This window comes from Sminthopsis crassicaudata, chromosome 1 (genome assembly GCF_048593235.1).
Source record: "Sminthopsis crassicaudata isolate SCR6 chromosome 1, ASM4859323v1, whole genome shotgun sequence".
NCBI classification, from domain to species: Eukaryota; Metazoa; Chordata; class Mammalia; order Dasyuromorphia; family Dasyuridae; genus Sminthopsis; species Sminthopsis crassicaudata.
In genome coordinates, this window is record NC_133617.1 from 237989 (window position 1) to 258359 (window position 20371).

Genomic DNA, 20371 nt, shown 5'->3' on the forward strand with positions numbered 1-20371 from the left:
ATAAGTTAAATAATAATCAATTCAGACAACACTGCAAAAGTTAGTTTTAAGTAGAAACTGAAATAGTGAAATGCTAAATATGTCAGTCAAGAGACAGATTGTAGAAACAGGAACAGCTTCAAAGACAGTGGTAAAAGTGAGTCAATATTCCAAAATTTCTAGTATACAGCTAAAGCAGGCACCAAAAAGATAAATTATTACTCAAAAATCATATACTAATACAATGTAAAAAATGAATATCATTTATTAAATACATCGATTCATTGTTTTATTAATACATTAGATACATGAATTATATTTTTGAAATACATCAATATATTAGAAATCAGACTAAAGAAGTTTTAAAAACCAAATGAAAATTTAAGGGAAGACCATGGTACTCCATCCCTTCTTCTTTACAAGTATGGTGGACTCCGTGTTAGACAATACATACAATGTCAGTTTTTTCATGTGTTAGATTAGGAGGGGATGAAAAAGGCCCAGGTTGAGAAGTGTAGGTGGCATGTTAACCAAAAAGAGCCACAATGAATTATTTTAGGAAGGATAGATGTTTCTCCTACTGAGCTGCCAGAATCATACTAAATCTTTGGTGACAGTGAAGGAGTGATTCCTGTCTGAAATCTATTTCAATACACTCTGTTTCTCTCTAGTATGAATTTTCTGATGAGTAATAAGGTTAAACCTCCTACTAAAACCTTTCCCACACTCATTACATGCAAAGGGTTTCTCTCCAGTATGAACTCTCTGATGTACAGTAAGGCAGTCTCCACGGCTGAAGGCTTTTCCACATTCATTACATAGAAAGGGTTTGTCTCCAGTATGAACTCTCTGATGAACAGTGAGATTGTTGCTCTGACTAAAACCTTTCCCACACTCATTACATGCAAAGGGTTTCTCTCCAGTATGAACTCTCTGATGTACAGTAAGGCAGACTGCACGGCTGAAGGCTTTTCCACATTCATTACATACAAAGGGTTTCTCTCCAGTATGAACTCTCTGATGAACAGTGAGATTGTTGCTCTGACTAAAACCTTTCCCACATGTCTTACACTCAAAGGGTTTCTCCCCAGTATGAACTCTCTGATGAACAGTGAGATTGTTGCTCTGACTAAAACCTTTCCCACATGTCTTGCACTCAAAGGGTTTCTCTCCAGTATGAATTCTTTGATGACAAATTAGGCAGTCTTGACTGTTGAAGGCTTTTCCACATTCATTACATACAAAGGGTTTCTCTCCATTTCTCTGATGTACAACAAGTATATCCTGATGAGACACGCTGGAGTCTCTGCCCTTAAGACGCCAGGCTCCTTCTTGCTTCTCCAACACAGAGATCAAATCCAGTCTGGAAGCAGGAATCCCCACAGAGAGCAGGTTCTGGTAGTTTTCCAGCATCACGTTCCTGTGCAGGGCTCTCTGGGCAGGCTCCAGGACTCTCCATTCCTCCCTGGTGAAGTCCACGGCCACATCCTGGAAGGTCACTGGTTCCTGAATAGCGGCCATGAGAAATCCAGAAGGCACCTCCTTGGGCTCCTCTGCTGCCTGGGGAAGAGCAAAGGCTTTACAACTCACAGGGAATTCTTCACTGAACTTGCCAATCCTGTTAGTTGAGCTGCTGAGTGCAGGGCTTCACCACCAGAACCTCAAGTGTAAGGCATCACTTGGGTGCCAAATATTTTCTAGACCTCCCAAATTGGGGTGACAAAATATATTATGCTTTCTAGAGGCCCACACTGGGTGCCAACAAATAGTATCTGGACTAGCTCTCTGAAGGATCCTGGAACCAGCCTTGGTCTTAGTGGAGGAGTGAAGGAGGCAGGAGAGCCACCAGGATGGTCAAAGATGAAGTGTTTCTTTGCAATCTACTCAGCCTTTAAATACCTCAGTATGATTACATCACCATGACACACTGTGTTAGGTATAAGCACCCTGCTATTGATCTGTAAATAGAACACAGGTGATCCGGCCCTCCTTGGTTTCTCAGGAAAGGTGAGAACACCAAAGGAATGTGGGAAGATAATCAGACATTGCCTGCAGGTTCCCTCTTGGATAAAGGCTCTTATACCTTACCCAGCTTTCCCTCATTATCTGAGGCCCTCTACAAATCAACACAAATATAAAGAGAAGAAATGTCTGTTGGCATCCTGTAAAGGTCCTGTAGTCTCTTCAATTGAAATCCTTCTCTGGGGGGAGATCTCTTTTTCTGTAAATTTTTTTCCTCTATGAGCAGGTTTCTCAGGAAGCTTCTGGAGCCTCCAGCCAGACTCTCCTTCCAGACCACCATCTAAACTCTTATCTTGGTCAGACTAACTCCAGGCTCAATGCTACCTCTTTTATCCTCCCAGAGAATGGGCATGTGAGAACTCAGGGGCTTGTGGAAAAATTACTTCAACCAATGAACTTGCTCCTTTTAAACTCCTTTTCAGAACTCCTTTTAAAGGTGTAAACTCCCCTTAAAGGCCTAAACTAAAGGTGTGAATTCTGAGCTAGAGAATTGCCCAGACAACCTGAGTTCTCACCTTGTAATCCTAACAGCATCCAACTCAGGGCTGGCTCCAGCACTTAGAACCATCCACTTGGGATAAATCTAGTTGGAAGACCTCAAATGTTTTGAGGGAAAAAATCCTTCTCTTTCCCAAGAATCAATAATAACAAGTTACCATGGAGCCAGGCAAGTCACACCCCTGCCCTGAGCCTGGGCCACAAGTCATCCCTCCAGTATCCCTTGAGGAGGGGGGGTGGCTCAAAGCACTACCAGGGGTACCAGCCACTGCCCCCTCCTGGCCTCACCCAGGGAGACTCCGAGCCCAGGAAGAACAGCATCCCCAGGGCCTCTGGCTCCTTGTAGCCCAAACCTCCCCAGTGACCACTAGGGCAGCAGCCTGTGGGAAGGGATCCGCCACAGCCAGTGAAGCCCCAGGAAAATGGGTAGTCCTACAACACAGCTCAGCACCCTCCCCTAAAAAGGCTGACTTGTCATCAAAGAATTTATACTAGAGAGAGGCCCTTTGAATGTAACAAACGTGGAAAAGTATTCAGCCATCGAGGAAGCCTTACTGTACATCACAGGATTCACAGTAGAGAGAAACCATTTGTATGTAAGGAATATGGGAAGGACGTTGGCAAGGTCCATCCTTATTACTTTGGAGAGGGCCGGGATATTTATGTCTTGCAGATCCTGATGGGGAAGGCTGCTGGATTCCAGAAAGGACAAGGAGAGTTGCCCCTATTAAAACAGGGGCTGAAGAAGAAGAGGAGGAGATGACCCAGGAGACGCCCAAAACAGCGCCATAGCAGAGAGATGACTACCCTTGCTGGACCAACTTAGTGATTGGATCCAACATACTTCCCTTCCTAACCCCTTCTATTGTATCCCATGGGCTCTATGTAGCCATTTTTGTATTGCTGCTTCTTTTGTTTTTGCCTACTTTGCTAGGATGCTTTATATGTAATCTTAAAAAAATTCTTTAGAGGTGCTTATGGAAGAGCTTCTCATTTGTCAACATGACAACATTGGTCTTATTAATAAAAAAGGGGGATATGTAAGGGTTAAAAACCCTCTCGAAGCAAGGAATGCAGTTCAAGGCATGTGGGAGGACCTGAAGGATGAGAGGTTCTGTGGCACAGGCCAGTCGTACATGAAGGTGGGGCACAGCCCCATGAGGCTGTGTCTGATTCCAGGTACCACGCCTCTCTCCTTAGTGCTCTCAAAGCCTAGCACGCCTCCCTCCTTCTTCTCGGGCCAATCACATTATACCAGGTTGCTAGAGGACTTCCCCCTTACCCCATATCATCAGTGGGGTATAAATATGTGCTATCTCAGAATAAAGTTCTCTTTTGCTTCACCCCTACCTAATGGTGGTCTGTCTCTATAGCCGTGGAAGAACGGGCATTAAGAGTAGCTCTAAGGGAAGCTACCAAGTTAGAGTAGTCCATAGGGGTGTAACAATACTCATCCACTAATCAAGAAAAGCCTCACACCTCTCATTAGCTTTTCAATACTCAGTCCTCCAACCAGCAAATTCTGTCAAAATTGCAATCTGTAACTTCAGCCCCCAGGCAACGGCCTTTCCCAGCTCAATTCTGGGTTGCTACCTAAGGCCATTGATCAAACCTGTTCCTCTCTACATGAAAGATGAAAGATGCTACTTGTGCCCTAAAGAATTAAAGAGGGCCAATTTTTTCACTGTCCTTTTTCTCTGTTTGGTACACCTTTGCACAACATGCCCAGAATGATATCTTCACTAAATACTGTACAGACAGATATGCATGTAAATTGATGCACAAAGGAAATAATATCTATAAACCTTCAATCATTTTCTAGAAAGGAAGGGGCTCATGTGTTATATAATCTTCATAATTAAAAAAATAATCATTTTAAATGATCCCCATAGTGTAATATGTATGTTTATTATATTTGCACAAATCTTTTGACAAAATGAGAAGTCAATCATTTCATCAAGAGAGGGAAGGAAGATCATAGAATCCCAGAATTGGAAAGGAGCATCAATGTTATCAGTACCTTGATAATTATTATTTAGCCTTCACTTGAAGATGTCAGAAATGGAAAGCTCGGTATATTCCAAGGCAGCCTATTTTACTGGTTCAGAATATGGGGAGATTTTTATATTACACAGAATCTAATTTTTTCTCTCTGCAATTTCTATTCATAGATTCTAGTTTTTATCTCTGTTTTAAAACTTTTAAAAAACTTTTTTTTTAATCTAACTTTTTCAACATTCCATCTTTTTCTTGACTCCTTTGGATCCATGACTATATTCAGATTGATGTGAGGAGTGACCCCCTATCTGCTATTCAGAATTATGCAGCTAAAAGCAGTCCTTACACAATTCACATTTTCAGCTAATGAGTTTTTCTAGGAACTAGTTGGGCAGTTGGATGGTTCAATGGATAAAGGGCCAGCTCTGGAGTCAAGACCTGAGTTCAAATGTGGCTTCAGACATCATGTAGATTGGGTCCTCTAAAAAACGTTTGGCTGTTTTTAGTCTCTAGTAGCAGCAACTCACTCCTATTGGGTTCTTATGTATCTCCTCCTTCAAGGTATTCTTTTCTTAACTTATTTATAGATCAAAGTTATGTGAAGTACAAAGAATTACAAAAGTCTGACCTGGTGTTAAAATATTCTTTCTATTTCCATTGCTCTCTATGTACTACAGAACAATAGGGACACATCAGACCACTTATGAATAGGCTAGCAGATGTTGTAACTATATTATTTAAAATTATTTTTATTTCCTAAAATATTTAACAGTAAATTTGTCAATATTTAAGTTTATTGTTTCCATTTGCATGCTAAAAAGATAAATTTTTTAAAGTTTTGTGTTCTAGCTATTTTTCCATCTTTCTTTATGCAGCCCACTCCTTGACTTGATATGCATTTAGATATTTTTTCTACATGTGGAATTATGTATAAATTTCCATTTTAGTCATTCTGTAAAAGAATAGAAAGAAAATGAAAATAGCATTCCTCAATTAGTAGTCAGAGAATATTAGTTTTTTTGTGATAGTAGATACTCTTTCATCATTAGTCCTTGCAGAATGTTACAGATTAGTGTATTGCTGAGAATTGCTACATCCCTCATTGTACAATATTGCTCTTCATGGTGTACAATGTTTCCCAGTTCCATTCACTTCCCTTTCAATCATTGTGATGAGGGTTGGGGTACCTTTAAGATTCCTAACTGCCCAAACCATGACTGACCTTGATTCACAAATCCTGGTCAAAGGCACCCTTAGAATATACAGGCTCACTCCCCCTCCCCCCCACTCTAAGCTCAGCTTCCCCCAGCCCTCACCTGATCTGGAGAAAAGCCTGCCAGAACTGGGTACCGCCCATCATCTTCTAGGTATAAAACAAACAAGCTGGAACGCCCTCTTCACAGGAGCCCTCCTAGCCAACACATGGTATCCTTCCAGCCATGTAAGGGTCCCTGCCCGCCCAGCAGCCACCTTTGGCCCTGGCGTCTTTCTAACTGAGCTTTACTTCCAAATTCCTACAATAAACCTTTTATTTATCAATCTAGGTTTTTGGGCCTGTAAATTCATTTTACAGGGGACACTGCGCCTCATGGGAGTACGTATACACTGAGAAATGGGGTTCCCCCTTTCCTTTCCCTCATTAGTTGGTGGCCCTCACGGGGACCCCAAAAATTGTTACCCAGAAAACTAACCTTAACCTTTTCAGATCTCTTAGAACCAATTTTTCTCCTTAGCAGTTTCGAGCAGCTTCTGGGAAGAATATCTGTGTTCAAATCCTTGTCTCACTCTACTGCCTCAGTTTCCTTAAACTGTCTCTTTCTTGACTGAACTTCTCTAGCTTCAGTCCAGGAAGTCAGGGATATAGAATTAAGAATAGATTCTCCCTCAAGCTGCCTTTTAGAGAATGGCTACATTAACACCTAAATTCTACTGGTAGAGTTCCAATCTCTCTCTAATCGCCCAACCCCCAACTTGCTTCAGGAGTCGCTTATCCCCAATTAGGGTCTGACCTTCTAAATGCCCCAAATGCCCCCACACCCTAATCACTAGAAGAAGGGTGGTGGTAGGGTTTTTGTCCTCCACTCACAATTCTCTGCATTACCTGGTATGTAGCCTGAGGCAAATGCTAGCTGCCTTCCCCTCCCTCTACCTCTTCTAACGGAGTAGGGAGGGGTCACGTGGGATTTCTCTTCAGCAGAGAAGGTTTTGAGATAATTTGAAAGCTGCCCTAATTGATGGGGTTTTTTTTTTTGTTTGTTTTTTTGTTTTGTTTTTTGTTTTTTAGGACTTGTTAAAACTGGGGGACTTGCATAAAACTGTTTGACTGACGGGGAATCTGACAAGAGAAACTGAAGCTGGAGATGCTAAAAAAAAAAAAATAATAATAACTTTCCAAGTTATCCTGACCCAGAAGTCAGCCCAACCCCACCTCTGTTAAGTACCACTAATTTACCTTTCTAAAGTTCAGCTGACACTACCCAAGTTTTCTATAGAGCTGAACTAAAGCTCAGTACCCCTACTTAACTTTCAATAGAACTGAATTAATGTTAAGTACTACTACTTAAGCTCCATATAATTTGAACGATCACTAATCAAACTTTCCATAGCCTTACTGAAGCCCATTCAAACCCCAAAGCTCTGCATTGTCTCAAATCATCATATATATTAGGGTGGGAAGAATGGGCGGGTGGGAAGAATGGATGGAACTCTAATTCCATCTCAGAGTTCTGTTCCACCAGGACCTCTCCATGATTTATAATAAACTTAAACTTCTGATTTTACTTGTAATTTAGTAAATTCTTTTACTTCACCCGCGCCTTGTCTCATCAAAAACCTGCACATCCCCAACAAACCTGGTAGCCTCGTATGGGGAATCAACAGAGCCAGCTGTAGGTAAGCCCTCTCTTTCTCTGAAACCCCATAGCTGTGAGCAGCCAAAGATCCGGATCAACTTTATCTGCCAGGGCATTTTTCTGCCCAAGCAAAATCCTTATTCGTGGGGACGCTTGTGATAAGGATTTCTGCCATTTCTTTTTTCTCTCTCTCAAGGGATGCCTTGGAGGACAAAGGAGCTATTGGGAAAAAATTCGGGGTGCTTTATGGCTCTTAAGGCTTTTGCATAATTTTTGAGGCTTAAGGCAAGAATGGGTCAATTTATCTCATTCATTCCTAAAGACTCGCCTCTAGGGTGTCTCTTAAAAAACAAAGATAAATTTGGCATAAGAGACCTCAAAACCAAAAAGCCAGTTCATTTTTCCAAAAGTACCTGGCCAAAGTACCTTCTAGGTGGCCAGCAAAGATGACCCATATTCGGCTCAACAGATTATAAAATTATTAAGGAGTTGGACTTATATTGCAGGAGACAAGGGAAGTGGTCTTCATGGCTCTAAAGCAGGACGATGAACCAAGGCCAAATTGCAAAGCATAACTTGCCAAATCTAATGGAGAGGAAGAAATTGACCTTTTAGACGATCCTCTCTTCTCCACTCCTTCAAGGGCACGGAGGGCTCCACCCTCCGGCTCTCAGCAGAATGCTTGCACTCCAGGACCACCTCCTTATCAGAAACAGGACCCAGGGCCGCAAGTTATAGGACTCCCCTCTCCACCAGAGTCGAGTTCTGGAAATGCCCAACCCCCACTTCTTAGTCCTTTTCATACTGGAAGTGGGCTGCCTTTCTCCTCAACCCAATCCCTTCCGCCTCTCTCTGAGGCCGGTCAGTCTCAAGGCCTTTGCCCTCCTCGGGCTGAAGCTGTAAATTCCCCTTCTCCTCCAAGGGAGCCTGATCCTGCTACAGTTGTGGATCAGGAGCCTCCTTCTAATCTCTTCCCCTTGAGGGAAGTCGCAGACCCTCAGGGGGGAGTACTCAGAGTACAAGTGCCCTTTTCCATGTCGGATCTTTCCCAAATCTAGGAAAAATTGGGCAGATATTCTGAGGATCCTACTAAATATATTGATGGATTCAAAGCCATCACCCTCCAATATGATCTTTCCTGGGGAGATATTAATATTATAATCTCCCCTTCCTGTACCATAGAGGAGAAAAGGCAAATCTGGGATTTAGCTCAGAAATTCGGGGACGAGATGGCTTCCTCCTACCCTGCTAGGTGCCAGGCAGGGGCTGTTGTTGTACCTCCACCAGACCCCTTATGGAACTGTTGAGGGCGGTAGCCCCTTGATATTCTTTGTTTGATCTCCAACTTCCTTTGGAACTTGGACCTTTGATACAAGATCTGGTCAAACTAGTTTGGGCTATCTGAGCTGGCCAGAGTTTTACAACCCCCATTCTAATCTGCTCAGATAGACCAAATGGCATCCGGAAATTCCTTTTGGGAAGAGACTTCTATCTGTCCCCAAAAGATAACAAGAGAATCCTTATCTTATTCACATCACTCTCAGGAACCTCCTTACATCACTGCATAAAAGAGAGAACCCAAAAATCTTCTCTTTGCAAAAATGGCCTATACCATGCAGCCATTTTGCCCACCGGCTCTCCGGTGTTCCCATTCTAATCAATGAAGACTATGTTTCCATACAGCAGTAAGTAGCAAATTCCTTTGCTGCCGAATCTGCCCTTGGTTACTTTGGGGAAGGAAGGAGAGAAAGAAAAGGAACTGACCCATCTTTGTTTAGACCACAGTTTACTCCTCAATTTACTACTCATCATTTACTCCTCATCAGAACTACCAGGAGGGAAGCAGGGATAGAGAGAGGAGAGAGCACTTACTAACCTGCCTCATTGAAGGCATGAGGAAAGGAATCAAAAAGCAAGTCAATTATGACAAGCTCAGGGGGATTACTCAAACAGCTGAGGAGAATCCTGCCCTCTTCCAAGGTCGATTGGAGGAAGCCCTGAGAAAATACACTAATCTGGACCCCACTTCTCAGGGGGTATCACGGTTCTTAGCATGCATTTTACTAACCAGTCTGCCCCAGATATCAGAAGGAAGCTACAAAAATTGGCCCTAGGGCCTCAAACCCCCATGACTCAATTATTAGAAGTTGCTTTTGGGGTGTTCAATAATAGGGACCAAGCAGCGGCAATGGAGAAGGATTGCAGGGCCAGAGCCAGAAATAAAGAACAGGCTCAGCTTTTAGAAGCCGCCATTTCTAGAGATCAGACCCGTTCGTTCCTGCTTTAAATGCAAGAGGCAGGGTCACTGGGCAAGAACATGCCCCCAGAAAAAGTCTCCAGGTCCTTGTCCTAAATGCCACAATGACAGACACTGGAAAAGGGACTGCCCAGAGAGGGGTAGAGCCACTGCCTCAAACCTCACCCTCTAGTCCTCTCAGGACTCTGTATGACGGGGGCCGGGGTTCGTCGAGGCCTCACCTTTCTCCATCAGCGCAGCCGAACCCAGGGTGACTCTAGACGTGGCAGGTAAGCACATTCATTTTCTATTTGATACTGGGGCCTGTTTTTCAATACTATTATCCCACTGTGGTCCAATGCGCCCTTCCCCCTGTAAAGTAATGGGGATTGAAGGGAACCTCCAGAGCCGCTTGGAAACTTTTCCTCTACCTTGTAGATATGGAGATTTGCTGTTTCCACACTCCTTTTTAATTATTCCTTCCTGTCCCACTCCTCTATTGGGTCGGGATTTAATGGAGAAGCTGGGAACCCAATTCTCTCTGCTCAATTCTCCAAGTGATATATTTGTCCTCCTGAGACCTTTCCATGTTCCTTATGAAATCTGGGAGGACATAGACTCTTCCGTCTGGGATCAGGGCATTCTTGGAAGGGCAACGCATGCTACACCAGCCCTCGTTAAGCTATGGGATCCTACTGTGTTCCCTCATAGACCAAAGTATCCAATTAAGCAGGAAGACAGGATCGGGTTACAGCCTTTGATTGAGAAGTTCAAGTTTAAACTTCCCTGCCAGTCTCCCTGTAATACTCCTATCCTTTCCCTTAAGAAAGGGAATGGGGATTATCATATGGTACAACATTTAAGGGCAATTAATGAAGCAATTATCCCAATCCATCCCCTAGTACCTAATCCCTACACTATACTTACCCAGATCCCAGAAACCTTTCACTCTGTATGTAGATGAAAGGCTCGGGCAGGCTATGGGAGTCCTTACTCAGTCTCTGGGACCAGATCCCAGGCCAGTGGCCTATTTTTCAAAGAAGCTGGACTCAATTTCTCTAGGATGGCCTTCCTGCCTTAGAGCCGTAGCTGCTACCACCCTCTTAATAAAGGAAGCCTCCAAACTGACCTTGGGGTGGCCATTACAGGTTTTAACCCCCCACAGGGTCCAAAGCATTCTAGAATGAAAAAGGCCATCAGTGGTTCTCAAGTGGGAGACTTACTAAGTACCAGGCTCTCTTACTAGATACCCCTGACTTGACTCTTAGAATTTGCCACACGCTAAATCCTGCCACCCTCCTCCCTGACGTCTCTCAATCTGGAGAGATTGTCCATAATTGTGAGGACATTATAAACTCTGTATACTTCAGCAGAGCTGACTTAAAGGAAATTCCTCTTGAGAACCCAGATGAGGAATGGTTCACGGACGGGCGTAGCTTCCTCAAGGATGGGGAGAGAAAGGCGGGTTATGCAGTGGTATCTTATAGCACCCTGGAAGCTAAGCCATTGCCTCCTGGCACCTAGGCACAGAAATCCAAACTTACAGCAGTAACCAGGGCTTTAGAACTGGGGAAGGGGATGAGAGACAATATTTATACTGATTCCAAATATGCTTTTCATGTTTTGCTGCTCATGGAGCTATTTGGAAAGAAAGGGGCTTGTTAATAGCAACGAATTCTCCCATTAAATACTCGGGAGAAATTCTACGTCTATTACAAGCTGTCCACGAACCCAAGGAGGTCTCGGTTACATTTTGCAGAGGGCACCAGAAGGGAGAGTCACCTCAGGCTAAGAGAAATAGGCTGGCAGATACAGCTGCTAAAACGGCTGCCCTTAAGCCTGTATTGACACCTTTAATTCCCCAGCTAACTGAGTCTTTTACTCCTTCCTATAGCACACAGGAGAAAGCTCTGACAGACCAAAGAGAGTACACTCTTTCTCCCTCTGGTTGGTACCAGATTACCTCAGACCACCTCTTAGTTCCAGAGGCAAATCAGTGGAAAGTGATCTCTGGTCTGCACCAGGCTACGCATCTGGGGAGGAGTGCCCTCCAATCCTTGGTTGAACTCATTTTCACTGGCCATAAGCTGGGGGAAACGATCAGGCAAGTCTGCCAAGCCTGTCCAATTTGTGCCCAGGTGAATCCTGAGGGAGCAGTTAAACCCCCACCTCTCCTGAAGCCAATTCAGAGGAGAAGCACTTACCCTGCCAAGGACTGGCAACTAGATTTCACGCATATGCCCCCCTGCAGAGGTTTCAAGTTGCTTCTAGTGTTCGTGGACACATTTACTAACTGGGTAGAAGCATTTCCTTGCAGGACTGAGAAAGCCCCAGAGGTATCCAAATGCCTGTTAAAGGAAATCATACCTGGCTTTGGTTTACCTGCCTCATTACAGAGTGATAACGGGCCTGCCTTTATTTCTCAGGTGACACAAATTTTAGCAAAAGCTCTTAAAATTACTTACCTTCTCCACACAGCCTGGAGACCTCATGCCTCAGGGAAGGTGGAGAAAATGAACCACACCCTTAAGCTAGTCCTCTTTAAATTATGTCTTCAGACTCAAGAGAAGATTGGATTAAGAATCTCCCAATCAGGCTTCTTAGAATCAGAACTGCCCCCAGAAAATCTATCAAGCTCAGCCCATTTGAGCTCTTGTATGGAAGACCTTTTCTAATAAGCAACATGTCGACCCTGAACAACATCTGGTCACTCGATTTGCTTCACAACTTGGTGCAGTTCAGAAGGCCCTTTCTGAATATGCAAACAAACCCCCAGGTGCTCCTACTCAAGCCAATCCCCCTGTCAATCCCGGGGATATGGTCTATTTAAAGAGCTGGAAAGCCCAGGGCTCTGACCCCTAAGCATGAAGTGGAAAGGCCCATACAAGGTCATCTTAACTGCTCCAAATGCAGTTAAACTGGAAGGTTTCCCCAGCTGGACTCATGTTTCTAGGATTAAACATGTTGCTTCTGTTTCAGATAACCCAGTTTATTCCTGTGAATCTATAGAAGACTTGAAGTTTCTCTTTCGCAAGACGCCCGGGAAAGATGCTGGAGAAAGAAGCTTCTCAGGCTAATCTCCTTTCTTCCTCCTTATGAGGACTCTACTCTTGATACTTTCTCTCCAGCTTTCTTGGTCCTACTCTGTGGGTCCTGGGAAATGGGGTGACAACTTCCTACTCAGACCCGGGAACTCTATGGGGAATGGAGGTGTCCAGGACTGCTGGGTGTGCCATCACCACCCCCGGGTGGGTCCCACATTCGGCCTAATGCATTCTTTGCAAAGGCTCCATTCCCTCAGGCCACCAGCTCCTCAGTAGATGCCACCCCTTTTGTACTAGCCAACCACCAGGGAAACTACTCTGACCCAACTGTTCCCTGCTTTCTGGCTAAGAAGGATCTCATCTACCCATCACCACACCACAGAGACAGTGGTTGTAAAAGGTTGGATGGATGAAAGACATTCAAGAGAAAATCCTTACCCCTCCCCATTCTTTCTCTGGGTGGGGCCCCTGGTTCTTAACCCCATCCTAACTCCACTTCTAATAATTGTCTTGTTATTCAAATTTGGTCCTTGTATTTTCAGAGTACTGGTGGGAGTCATTTCTTCTAGCCTTTGGGCTTCAAACTTTCAGCTGCTTCTACAGCCTGCAGACTCTGGGACTCAAGGAGACACACACCCTCTAGACTCAGCTGCTGCCATCTTCCGATCCCGTATTTCCCTTCCTGACATGGACCCCCCCAAAATGAACTAGGGACATCTCTACGAACATTTCCAGCTTGAAGAAGCTACAGAAGATGAGACCTTCGTCCCTTTTCCCCAAAAGAATTTGGTGGGACTTGTCTCAGGGGTGAATCTGACAGGTTATCTGATGAGGGAAACTGAGGCTGGAAACCATTAAAAAAAAAATAACTTCTTTATCCTGACCCAGAAGTCAGCCCAACCCCACCTCTGTTAAGTACCACTAATTTACCTTTCTATAGAGTTCAGCTGACACTACCCAAGTTTTCTATAGAGCTAAACTAAAGCTAAGTATCCCTATTTAACTTTCAATAGAACTGAATTAATTTTAAGTACCACTACTTAAGCTTTCTATGTAATTTGAGCTATCACTAATCAAACTTTCCATAGCCTTACTGAAGCCTATTCAAACCCAAAAGCTCTGTGTTGTCTCAAATCCTATATGTGAGGGTGGGAAGAATGGGCAGGTAGGCTGATCAGACAACTCTAATTCCATCTCAGAGTTCTGCTCCACCTAGATCTCTCCATGTTTTATAATAAACTTAAACTTTTAATTTTACTTTTAATTTAGTAAATCCTTTTACTTCACCTGCCCTTGTCTCTTCAAAAGCCTGCACATCCCCAACAGACTATTGTTTTGTATGAGAAATTTTTAACTATTGGTCTGATAAACCTGTTTACTATTGCTGCTTAGACCTGTTTACTATTGCTGTTTCAGGAAATTTACTAGTCTGATAATTTCTGTAAACGGGTGGGGGGGGGGGAAGGAAGGAAACTGAGATTTCAGCTGGTCAGGAAATTGGGAAAAGCTGATGTCTTATTTCAGTTCTGGCCGAATTGGAAATTATTTACTATTTGCTTAAATTTGCTAGACTATGATTGACTGGCTTATGTTTTAACTTTGAAATCCCTTATTCAGTCTTTGGGATTATTCTTTAAAAGCAATGAAAATCAGACACCTGTCTGAGGACTGGCAGTCTCTCTGACCTGTTTCTCCACTCCTGTTACCCCAGTTCCTTTAATTATTATTTCAGCATTTCGAGATCAGAACTCTAATGGTTGGGGTGGAACGTCTTGATCTAATTGCATAATTTACTCAGAAATCTCTCCTCCCTAGAGAGAGAAAGAGAATGAAGCTCTCAAACTCCATTTTCTCTCTCTCTCAGCCATTGACTTGGGGTGCCTTCTTAGGGCAGCAGGACTGCCTTGAGCACTGCTACACAGCAGAGGCTGAGTGACCACAAATGACCACAGACCTAAAGACTGTCCATCTCTGACTGTGATGCCCCCCAACTGCAGAGATTCAAACAGGGAGGCGTGTGTCTCTCTGAATGAGGAGTGCTGTTCTATGCTAATAATTCTGGGCTTATCGGGGAGAAACTGGTCCTTGGCACAAGTCCTTGCATTTTCTAGTTTTAGTCTGGTTTGTTTATTATTTTCCTAACTCAGTTTCCCTAATTATCCTGACTCAGTCCTGCCTCAGTTTCCCTGCCTCTTAGTTCTGCAAAACCTCCCCCTGTCTCTTTATCAGAATACTTATGTTTCAGAATAGCAGAATGCTTCTCCCATCTCAAGCTATGGAAATGTCTTCCAATATTTCTCTTGACTCTATTTCAGTCTTCCTGATTTACTGTTCATGAGATAACACCCCCCTCCCCCCCAGACTCTATCAGCGAGGTGGGACAGCTCAATTTCCCGGGACTTGATTGACACTGTCTGGAGCTCTACACTCAAGCCAAGCATTGGTCATTGAGAAGTCATGGCACAGCTCTGGTGAAATAATCTCTCTCCCTTAGGGACGCCTGAAGGGAATGAAGGCTACAGAGTTGGGGTCTGGTTACTGCCTCTCAAACTCCACTGAACAGATTAACCAATCTCTCTCCACCCACCTTAAAAGGGCTTCCCTGCTGTTAGCCCCTTTGAATCGAAAAGGTTGGGAAAAGAGCAATAACCAAACTTAGCCTGGGTTTCTGTGAATGCCATCCATCCTTCGGTAGGATTTATTTCTAAAAGTTTCACTGCTAACTTCTTGCATTCTCTTATGTGGAATTAGACATTCTGTATATGATTGTATTTGCATTGGGTATTTTAAAACAGATTTGTATGAATATCATCTACTTGGATATGAACCTATGGGGACAAATTCCTTATTGTTATCACCATAAGGTTATGATAAATATTTTTGTTCTTACATTTTCCCCTCATTTAATTGGTTTTAAGATCAGAGCAATAGTCAATAGAAACTGTTAATGCGATTCAATTGTCATACCTTGCTGTTTCTAGCCTGATTATATGTAATCATTGTATCCTAAATGCTTGGGCAAATAAGCCTGGTCATCTGTCTGCTACTGGACGATGGATAACTAATAGAGATCCGTAAGACCCAAACTGATTTCTAACACCTGTTGGTTTCCCTTCATCTCCTTAACCTGAGACTCTCAGTTCTCTCCTCAGGGCAACTCCTGCCTCCAGAGACTCAGAATGAAGCAGAGATGCTCTCTTCATGCAAATCTCTTCTAGACTTAAGCCTTAGAAGACCACAGTCTCTGCCCTGAATCCCAGCAGGAGGAACTGTCTTCTCACCACTACAGAACACCACAAGCGTTCACCTGGCCCCCAGCGTCCTGCTCCCTGGTAGTAATTTGAGGTCTGGCCTGTTTGTATATAAATGATGATGGCAAATATTTTATACTATATTGCTATTGCATAAATTGTTGTCCTTGTTCTGATGAGGTCTAGATTTGAGGTACCTAATGAAATTAACAGTTTAGTTGAGTTCTAGTGGCAGGTTCATAGTACAGGGAGTCAAATATAGCTCCCCTGCAACCCCTTTAGATTTGGTGCAAGGATATGGTTTTAAATGAAGTCTAGTAGTGGTGCAAGAGTCTGCTGTAAAGGAATTTACAGACCCGAAAACCTAAATTAACAAAAGAGGTTTATTATGAGGTTTGAAAGTAAGATTATAGTCTACTTAGTAAGAGGTGAAGGTAGAGCTAAGAAGGCAAGGGAAACAGGATTCCACTGGGCAGAGAGTCATTGGTGCCAGGCATGGTGCTGCAATGTGTAGAATCTCTGCAAAGAGAGGACTCCAGCTTGGCTCTTTTGTAATGAGCGATTTAGCACATTGAGTGAAGTCACAAGTTGGCTCCTGGATTGGTTTCATCAAAGGTTAGAATTTGCTTGGTGGGGTTTGAGAAACCTAAGAAGATGATTAGAATGGGGTGAGATAGGCCAAGTTGGCTCAGATCTCATGGGGGCTGGGAGAGTCAGGATCTCATATTGGAATTCAAAGGGGTGCTTTTGACCAGGATTTGTGGATCAAAGGTCCTACCTTCTTGAATTGATAATGCAACAGCTAGGAGGAGTTGGGAATCAGAAAGGAATAAATCAATCTGAAAGGACTAGTTTCTTAAAGGGACCCAAACCTAGGTCAGTTCTGCTCACATCCCTCTGCATCAGTTCATACAAATCGTTCCAGGTTTCTCAGAAACTGTTGCCTTCATCATTTCTCATAGAACAATATTATTGTATCAGACTCATGTATCATAATTTGTCCAGGCATTCTCCCATTGATAGTCGTGCTACAATTTAGGAAGGACATGGATATGTGTCCAGGAGCCTGAAGAAAAGAAAATTTATCGGGAGAGGAGAGGTAGCTCTCTTCAACTATTTGAAGAGGCAGCATGTGGAAGGGAAATTACAATTGTTTATTTATCCATAGAGGTTAGAACCAAAACCTATGGGTGGAAATTGCTGAGAGGGAGAATTGATTCCTCATAATGTAAAACTTCCTAATAATAAAATCAAATGTCAAAGTGGAATGAATTATGTGTCAGGAAGCAATGCCATGGCACATGAATGAATTGGAATAATGTCACAATGTGTTGGATTGACAATTTCTTTCCTATTCTCCTTTTCCCTTCAAACTCTCCCATTATCAGTTCTTTACTTTTTGTTTTTTTATGAGACTCTATATGAGATTCAATTTCAGTTTTTGTCTTTCCAATGAGGAATTTGATGTATTTATTCAAGAATTGACCAATTTTATCTCCTTGCGGTCCAAGGAATTTTCTTTTTTGTTTTTTAAAGGAAACATATATATATATATATATATACATACACATATATATCAGAAATCCTAATAATTTACTTCACAGATGATAACATAAGTTAAATAATAATCAATTCAGACAGCACTGTAAAAGTTAGTTTTAAATGGAAACAGAAATAGTGAAATGTTAAATATGTCAGGCAAGGGACAGATTGTAGAAAAAGGAACAGCTTCAAAGACAGTGGTAAAAGTGAGTCAATATTCAAAAATTTGTGGCATACAACTAAAGGAGGCACCAAAAAGATAAATGATTACTCAAAAATCATATACTAATACAATGTAAAAAATGAATAGAATATCATTTATTAAATCCATCAATACATAGTTTTATTAATACATTAGATATATCAATTACATGTTTGAAATACATCAATATATTAGAAACCAGACTAAAGAAATAATAACAGCCAAATCAAATTCTGAGGGAAGACCATGGTACTCCATCACCCCTCTGTTACAATTATGGTGGACAGAGTGTGAAATAATATGCACGGGCAGGTAGGTGGGTGCAGTAGATAGAGCACCAGCCTTGAATTCAGGAGGCCCTGAGTTCAAATCTGGTCACAGACACTTAATACTTCCTAGCTGTGTGACCCTGGGCAAGTCAATTAAGCCCAGCCTCAAAATTTAAAAAAAAAAAAAAAAAAAGAAACAATATTCACAATTTCAGTTTTTTCATGTGTTGGATTTGGAGGGGAAGAAAAAGGTCCAGTTTGAGAAGTGAAGGTAGCATGTTAACCAAAAAGAGCCACTATGAATTATTTTAGAAAGGATAGGTAGTTCTCCTGCTGAGCTGCCAAAATCATATAAATTTCTGGTGGCCGTGAAGGGCCAGGTACTGTCTGAAATCTCTCTATTTCAACAAATTATTTTTCTCAAATGTATGAATTTTGTAATGAGTAATAAGGGTAGAATCTTGCTAATTACACTCATTACGTGCAAAGGGTTTCTCTGCAGTGTGAGTTCTCTGATGTAGAGTAAGGTTTCCTCGACGGTTGAAGACTTTTCCACATTCCTTACATTCATAGGATCTCTCTCTCGTATGAACTCTCTCATGATTAGTGAGATTGATCCTCTGACTAAAACCTTTCCCACACTGCTTGCATACAAAGGGTTTTTCTCCAGTGTGAGTTCTCTGATGTACAGTAAGGTTTCCTCGACGACTGAAGACTTTTCCACATTCATTACATTCAAAGGATCTCTCTCCAGTATGAACTCTCTCATGATTAGTGAGATTGATCCTCTGACTAAAACCTTTCCAACACTGCTTGCATACAAAGGGTTTCTCTCCAGTATGGATTCTTTGATGTACAGTAAGGTTTCCTAGACGTCTGAAGACTTTTCCACATTCATTACATAGAAAGGGTTTCTCTCCAGTATGAACTCTCTGATGATTAATGAAATGGTGTCTCTGAGCAAAACCTTTCCTACATTCCTTACATAGAAATGGTTTCTCTCCAGTGTGAGTTCTCTGATGAATAATAAAGTTTCCTCGATGGCTGAAAGCTGTTCCACAGTCCTTACATAGAAAGGGTTTCTCTCCAGTATGAATTCTCTGATGAATAGTGAGACTGTGCTTCCAATTAAAACCTTTCCCACATTCCTTACACACAAATGGTTTCTCTCCAGTGTGAGTTCTCTGATGTTCAGTAAGGAAATCTTGATGAGACCCACTGGAGTCTCTGCTCTTGGGACTTGATGCTCCTTCTTGCTTCTCCAACACAGAGATCAGATCCAGTCTGGAAACAGGAATCCCCACAGAGAGCAGGATCTGGTAGTTCTCCAGCATCACATTCCTATGCAGGGCTCTCTGGGCAGGATCCAGAAGCCTCCACTCCTCACTGGTGAAGTCCACAGCCACATCCTGGAAGGTCACTGGTTCCTGAATGGAGGCCATGAGAAAGCCGGAAGTCACACCTATCTGCTACCAGGAGATGAGCAGAGTCTTCACAGGTCTGGGGTTGTTCTCCACAGAACTCAGCACTCCTGTCAGTTGAGCTTCTGAGTGTAGGACTTCAGGTCCAAGACCTCAGTTGGGTGCCAAATATAGTGGGGTTTCTTGAACCCCCAAAGGGAGATAAGAAAATATACTAGGCTTTCTAGAAGCCCACGCTGGGTGCCAAATAGTAGTGTCCGGACTAGCTCTCTGGAGGATCTCCAGACCAGCCTTGGTCTTAATGGAGGAGTGAAGGAGGCAGGAGAGCCACCAGAACAGTCCAAGATGAAGTGTCTCTTTCCAGTCTTCTCAGCCCTTAAATACCTCAGCATGATTACATCAGCACAGCACACTGAGCAAGTGGTAACTAGGGCAGCAGGGCATCCCACAGCAAATGGTGTTAACACAAGTGTTAAGTATAAGTACCCTGCTGTTGATATGTCAATAGAACACAGGTGGTCATGATCTCCTTGACTTCTCAGGAGAGGTGAGAACACCAAAGGGAGGTGGGAAGATAATCAGTCATTGTCATCTGATTCCCTCAGGCCTGAAGGCTCTTATACCTTACCCAGAATTCCCCCCCTCTGAGGCCCTCTGCCAATCAACACAAACACAAGTAGATGAAATGTCTCTTGGCATCAGCTTAGGGCGGGCTCCAGCACTTGGAACCATCCACCTGGGACAAATCTAGTTGGAAGACCCCAAGTGTTTGGAGGGAACAGATGCTTCTCTTTCCCAGTCATCAACCACAAGCTCCCAGGGAGCCAGGCAAGTCTCACCCCTGCCCTGAGACTGAGTCATCCCCCCAGTGTCCCTTGAGGGGGGGGGGGTCTCTAGCACTGCCAGGGCTACCAGCCACTGCCCCCTCCTGGCCTCACCCAAGGAGACCCCGAGCCCAGGAAGAACCGCATCCCCGGGGCCTCTGGCTCCTTGCAGCCCAAACCTCCCCCGGGACCGGCAGGGCGGCAGCCTGTGAGGAGGGCTCAGCCACAGCCAG

At 43.3% G+C, this 20371-nt stretch overlaps 2 protein-coding genes and 1 gene segment (V, D, J or C); all 3 read right to left on the reverse strand.

The window, feature by feature from the left end:
- The window catches only part of LOC141556155 (immunoglobulin lambda variable 9-49-like), a 1090947-nt gene that overhangs the window by 209659 nt on the left and 860917 nt on the right, over window positions 1-20371 (reverse strand).
- Window positions 272-1526, reverse strand: LOC141556145 (uncharacterized). Its single transcript, XM_074289740.1, has one exon. It carries the CDS (start codon window positions 1498-1500, stop codon window positions 622-624), a length of 879 nt encoding a protein of 292 aa, XP_074145841.1. The 5' UTR covers window positions 1501-1526; the 3' UTR covers window positions 272-621.
- LOC141556125 (uncharacterized) lies at window positions 17722-20355 on the reverse strand. The gene has a single exon (XM_074289704.1). It carries the CDS (start codon window positions 19333-19335, stop codon window positions 18358-18360), a length of 978 nt encoding a protein of 325 aa, XP_074145805.1. The 5' UTR covers window positions 19336-20355; the 3' UTR covers window positions 17722-18357.

What these genes read in the sequence shown, in the direction of transcription:
- LOC141556145 (XM_074289740.1), bottom strand. Translation starts at nt 1,500, where the DNA reads ATGGCCGCTATTCAGGAACCAGTGACCTTCCAGGATGTGGCCGTGGAC.
- LOC141556125 (XM_074289704.1), bottom strand. Translation starts at nt 19,335, where the DNA reads ATGGCCTCCATTCAGGAACCAGTGACCTTCCAGGATGTGGCTGTGGAC.